The 6,197-nt window shown below is 44.3% G+C and overlaps 1 protein-coding gene across 3 annotated transcripts in view; it reads left to right on the top strand.

Moving 5' to 3' along the window:
- Positions 1 to 5,764, top strand: part of PIK3C2B (phosphatidylinositol-4-phosphate 3-kinase catalytic subunit type 2 beta) — a 90,275-nt gene extending 84,511 nt beyond the window's left edge. For all 3 annotated transcript variants that reach the window (XM_081193371.1, XM_081193370.1, XM_081193372.1), the window contains 6 exons: positions 140 to 264; positions 818 to 935; positions 1,714 to 1,795; positions 2,329 to 2,435; positions 2,552 to 2,680; positions 3,608 to 5,764. In XM_081193371.1, the coding sequence (XP_081049497.1) occupies positions 140 to 264; positions 818 to 935; positions 1,714 to 1,795; positions 2,329 to 2,435; positions 2,552 to 2,680; positions 3,608 to 3,796 (750 nt within the window). In that variant the 3' untranslated portion in view covers positions 3,797 to 5,764. The remainder of the gene's footprint in view (positions 1 to 139; positions 265 to 817; positions 936 to 1,713; positions 1,796 to 2,328; positions 2,436 to 2,551; positions 2,681 to 3,607) is intronic.
- Positions 5,765 to 6,197: the final 433 nt, after the last annotated feature.

Raw genomic sequence — 6,197 nt, forward strand, 5'->3', positions numbered from 1 at the left:
TCAGTGTGGTGGAGGCAGTGTCAGGGAAGCTAGCATGCGGCTGCGCTAAAGCGCAAGAGCAAGTTGTGCTGCGTGCTGGAGCAGCATCTCCAGAAGGTGCTGCTGAACCATAAGGACTGCTTCCTTCTCTGCCTTGCAGATATACATCGTGAAGGTGAAGCGAGAGAACCCCTCCGAAGTCACCTACATCCAGCGTACCTTTGAAGAGTTCCAGGAACTGCACAACAAGATGCGCCTCGTCTTCCCCTCTTCGCATCTCCCCAGGTTAGCCCCATGTGGTTTACAAACTGCTTTTTTCTTTTGTCACACTACTCTGTAAGAATTGCAAACCTTTGAAGACTAGTTTTGTATTCATTTCCCGGAAACTTGCTTATGCTCCCCTGATTTTGTGCACTAAATTAACGTTTTCTCCTTGGGAAGTCTCAGCGCTTGGATTTTGTTCACATTTAGGATCTAACCGAAAGAATCTCTCATCCCTTTCACCAGATTGGCTAGTGATCCAGTGGTTATGATACAGCAGACTACCCTCTCAAAATTATATGTGTGCTTAATTGAATTGTTTGTGTGTGAATGGTCCTCATCACATGACGTTAGCCGAAAGTTTCGTTTCTGAAACACTCCAAATGGATCCGTCTGACAGCCGTTATCCGTGTGACATGAAGAAATCCTTTAAAAAATAATTTGTGTGTACTGTTGCAGCCAGGAGCAAAGAAATTTGGCAGACCACCTGCTTCAGTTGAGATTTTGCTTTTCATTGATAGATGGGGCCCAACACCTAACTGTTTCTTTACCCTCCCACCCTCCCCAAATTGTCCAGCTTTCCTAGCAGGTTTGTGATTGGACGCTCACGAGGAGAAGCAGTGGCTGAGAGGAGGAGAGAAGAACTGAATGGCTACATCTGGCATCTGATCCATGCAGCTCCTGAGGTGGCCGAGGTAAATAGGCAGGAGCAAGGTAGTATTAGCCAAGACCTTTAGGATGAACTGCAGGCAGACACAGCAGTGTAGAATAGTTTAATCTAAGTGCTTCTGCAGAAGCCTGACCCTGGAATTATTCCACAAACACTTTTTGCTATTCCCCTTTAGCAAGCTTTGTTAATATATATGGAAGCTTTGGATAGCATTCCCTGTCCTTGCCTACGTGTAAATCAAGGGACCTTCTTTAACCACTGCTGAAGAACACTCAGCACATAGGAAGCAAGAGAACTTGCTTGGTAAGTATAGTATCAAAAACGGAGCTGAGAGTAAGGAATATCAAGGGTGTGTTCTGATGGCCTCTGGGTGTGCAAACTGGATTGCCTGTTACGTATTCTGGTTCTCCCATCTATATAACTGAGGTTATTTGCTACTGTAGTATTAAGATTCATAACCAGGCATAGGCAGACTCGGCCCTCCAGATGATTTTGGCCTACAGCTCCCATGATCCCTAGCTAACGACCAGTGGCCAGGGATGATGGGAATTGTAGTCCCAAATCATCTGGAGGGCTGAGTTTGCCTATGCCTCCTCATAACCATTCTAAGCAAGTAAGGAACTGCAGGAGTCTTCATAGCTGAAGGCCTAAGAAATAATTAGCTTATTTATGAAAGTAAGTTATTGTGTGAATTGAAGCAACATGCCCAACCAAGCTTCTTTTTTCATGTCAGAGGGCATATCAAAACTAGGTGACTTGCTACTGGAGTAAAATTGTGATCTGATGGTGTGCTTCTCTTGCAGTGTGACCTGGTGTACACATTTTTTCACCCCCTCCCAAGGGACGAAGTTGCTGCAGGCACCAATCCAGCACCCAAACTGCCTGGTAAATATCTGTAGGACACAAGCAGCAGGACTTACCTGCTTCAACACTCTGGCTCTGCATGCTGGCCAGTACTGAGGGAGGGCAATGCTCTCATGCAGCTGCCAAGTCGATCATAGCCACAGCTTCATTCTTTGGCTCATAAAATGAAAGTGCTGGGCACATGGAAGGGATCTGCCTATTCAATGGAGGCTGCAAGTTTGTGTCAGGACCTGACAGGAGGTTCAGAATGGTGCTGTAAGACTGGTCATTAAACTATGTTATGCAGGTATAGGGTAGTATAGAGGAATTATGTTGTATTCGTTAAAACAGGATAAAGTGTAACAGAGGCATAATATAGTACTGATTTTTATTTTATTGTTTTTGTTTGTATTTTTTATTTTAAAAAATAATAATACTAAAGTTTTCCAGAGGACGGCCTTTATGGAAAGACGCTAACGCCTGTTTACTGTGGGTGCAGTGCCTTTCCCCTCTTTTTTTGCCAGTAGACATGGTAGTTTTCCATGCCAACACTGCTCCCTGTTCCTTATTCTTAGATGCATCATGGTCCCAACCTGTTGGAAAACTGGGTGGGGAGGTGAAGCTGTCTGTTTCCTACAAGAACAACAAGCTGTTTATCATGGTGATGCATATCCGAGGCCTGGTAAGTGCTGAACTGTAGCTATGTCCCAGTGGCAGCCACTGGCCAAACTTTTCAAATCTCTGTAGCCTGATGTGGCGCAAACAACTGACGACTGGGCTTGACTTTCTCTTTTCCAGCAGCCTATTCAAGACGGCAGTGATCCCGACCCGTATGTTAAGATCTACCTTCTGCCTGATCCCCAGAAAACCACCAAGAGGAAAACAAAAGTCGCTAGAAAAACATGCAACCCTACTTACAACGAAATGGTATGCTGCCGCACACCTTGTCTTAACAGGCTAAAGCAGGGGTGGGTGGGAAACCTCCGACCCACAGTTGCTATCAAACAATTAATTAGCTATGAAAACCAGCATTCTTTCGTGAAAGATCCAGCTGCTAAAAAAAAAAAAAAAGGCCAGACATAATTTGAGTTAATGTATTGCAGGATTGGGGTCAGTATGAACTGATTCTCCATTATACATCTCTTGGAAATCTATTAATGTTGCTATGGAGTGGCAGCATGGACAATTTATTACAATATATAAGGCGGGGGGGGGGGGTTTGGCTCAAAAGCCACCTTCGCCCTTGGCCAATCCTTTGGCGGAAGCATGCCAGCAGGGGATGTGGACATCCCAAACACTCAGTTGTGTGAATTCACACATGCAGGTGAGGGAGGGGGTGGTTTGCTTCCCCATCAGGCTATTGGGGAGGGCAGAGAGATTTAAACCACCTACATTAGCACGGTCTACTTTTAATCCCCCCCTTTGTCATTGCTGTCAAATTTTGGGGTCTTGGGGAGGTCAGAATTTACTTGGGGCCAGGCCATGCTCCTGGGCCAGGGGTTAAACACCCCTCCTTTATTTAAAATTCCTATTGAGACTGCTGTCATAGTTGAATTAGTTCAAGTTTAAAGACTTGAACATGTGTGTGTGTGTGTGTGTGTGTGTGCGCATTGATCATTTTCTGTTTTCTCTGACAGATTTCTACCCTAGGTCTAAATGCTAGAAAAAAATATATACTAGATGAGTGTCTGCATTAAGATGCATACGTATTACTGAAGAATACACAGAATTACTATAGTCTGGCCTTCTGCTATAGAGGCCAGAGACTGCTGTTCTAGGCAACTACTTCTTCCACCTTTCTAAGGAGAGTGAGTGAGTTTTAGCTCATGTCCTGAAATTTCCTGTATCTTTCAGCTTGTCTATGATGGGATTCCTAAAGGAGACCTCCACCAGCGGGAACTTCATCTGAGTGTCCTGAGTGAAGAGGGTTTTTGGGAGAACATCCTCCTTGGGGAGGTCATTATCCGACTGCGGGACCTGGATCTGACACAGGAGAAGATGGGCTGGTTTGAACTGGGCTCTAGGAGTCACGGGACCATGTGAAGAGGAGCAGCAAGGCAGTCGCTGTGTCTTTGGAACCACTCTGGCCCCATGGGAGTCCCTGGGAATTGGTGCATGTTCCAGGAGTTCTATCCTGGTGTATCTGACAGGATTTAGTTTCCTGCAAATAAGGACGGACAGATGTTAAGTTTCTCTGCAAATGAAGGGTTAATTTCCTGTGGAGAGTGAGCATTTTGGGGTGGAGTCATGATAGGAAATTCATTTATGACTTAAAATGGCTGCCATAGACTTTCCTTTTTATACATTTTCCTTGTGTCAAGGGAGCAATGACTTATGGGGGGCGAAATAATAGGGGGCACTCCCCTCTTTGGGATATTTTAATTTTTTAAGAAAATTAACAAATGATTTCAGTCCAGATGGGACACAGGAGCACATGCTGAGAAGGAGCTTTTCTAGGCAGGATATATCATCAGTGAGATTCTTGCTGGACTTTCTCAAAAGTTGTTGTTGTTGTTTGTTGTTGTTTTAAGTAAATAAAGGAATGTGTGCATAAGAACTTGAGGGGCGGGAGGGAAAATGTTTGGGGTGGATATAAATGGTAGATGAAATCCTTATCTCTGGGACAGGAGCTGGTGTGGTCCAACTCAAGCCATCTTGGAGAATTTGCTTCCAAAGGAGAGCTATGTAATGTATATATGTGAAGAGCTTACAGTTCTCGATTTCCTGCTTGGAGATGTAACCTAAAAGGCATGCTCTCTTGGACTAACATTTAGACTTGTCTTAGGAGGCAAAAGGCAACCATATTCCTCTTGATTCTAAACACCTACTAAGGCCTTGGGCATAGCAACTATCTGAAGAGCTGTGTGATATTTCCACCTTACTTCCTTGCTTGACTGAACTGAATTGCCTTTTGCACATGTTCATCTGGCCAGTCTGAGGAGCTGGAACTGATTAGATACGGTTACGCTGCATCTTGGAATCAGAGCGATTTTCTTGGTCTCGCTTCTCCCAAGCTGTGACTTTGGAAAATGGGTTCCTTGAATTAGCCAAACCGCCTCTGTGACAGTTTCCTGTGTTCGGCCATTTCTTTCCTGTTGCCTAAAACCAGATTACATTAGCGAATACCTAAAGCCTTTTCAGGATTCTCATCTTCAGTTGTCACCGCAGGCTCTTCTTCTGAGCTAGTGGGTGGGAGGCAAAGGAAAAGGCAAACTAGCTGGAAACCCGGTTAAAAGGTTACCTGGCATTTTGCCGCTGAGCACCCATGACTTACTGAAACTTTTGCATACACCCACTGCCCTGCAATGCCTTTTGTAGGCCAGGTGGCAATGAGCTGTTCCTTTGTAGCCTTTTCTTTGAGAAGTAAACCAGTGTAAAATAAAAAAATAAAAATAGAAAGGTGGGGAGGGGGAATAGCCAGCTTTTAAACCTTTGTCTCTTTGCAATTATATAAAGACCAGAATGTGTGTTGTTGGATCGTTTTTCTCTCTCTTTTAAGAAACATTCTTAAAGGATGTCCTGTTTGCGGGTTGCCATTTGCCTCCTTGAATGAAAAAGAGAGCACTTCAAAATGGAGAGGAAGATGTTTCCCATCTTAGACAGGAGCCTTGCACCATTGGGCCTAGCCCTCTCCCTCAGAGCTCGTCATCTTCTAGCTAGCCTGAGCTGTTTGTTTACAGCAGGGACTCCTGTACAGATGAAACGTTTCTCAGGTTCAAGAACAAAAAAATAAAATATTGTATCTGAGAGGTATAAGCCAAGTTTTTTTAACCGTTCTCTAGATCAAGGTTGGCCTGAAACTTGGATTTTTAAAAATCTGCTTAAGAGGTGCAGGTGGATTTCAGAGTCAGATAAGCAGCTACGTGAGACAACCTTGGCCTGCTCATGTCACCTGTTCTGTTGGAAATGAGGGAGAGATGGCATCTCGCAGATCCCTGGATCCTTCCTCTGTTGTAAAATGGTGGCATTATTTGAAGTTAACAAATAAAAGGAAATGGAATTCAGTAGAAACTGTGTCGTCTCATCCTTTGCCGCATTAGGGTTATAAAGCAAGCACAAACTTTTTCAAAGAGATGCAGCATCATTAACCCCAAATAGATTTTGGTAAGTTGATGCTTGGCCAAAGAGGACACAGGATGTTGCATTTGGGCTGGCTAGAAAAGTAATGACTGAGCAGCTCAGAGAAGTCATTTGACCTTTAGTTTCCCATACTCAATGTTTGAAAACAAGTTGCCATTAGCCACAGCCAGTATGGCCACTGGTCAAGGGCAATGGGAGTTGTAGTACTATAATCTGGAAGGCACAAGGTCGATCAATCCTTCCCACTTGGTCTACCTTTGTCCATAAGCCTGTTCACAGTGCATTTTGGGGGAGAGGAGATAATATGCAGGATCTGCAAGAACAGGTTGGCTTCTGCGTCTTTGCTCTCTTAATTCAACCATAT

The sequence above is a fragment of the Podarcis bocagei genome, assembly GCF_964188305.1.
Source record: "Podarcis bocagei genome assembly, chromosome: 5".
Lineage (NCBI taxonomy): Eukaryota > Metazoa > Chordata > Lepidosauria > Squamata > Lacertidae > Podarcis > Podarcis bocagei.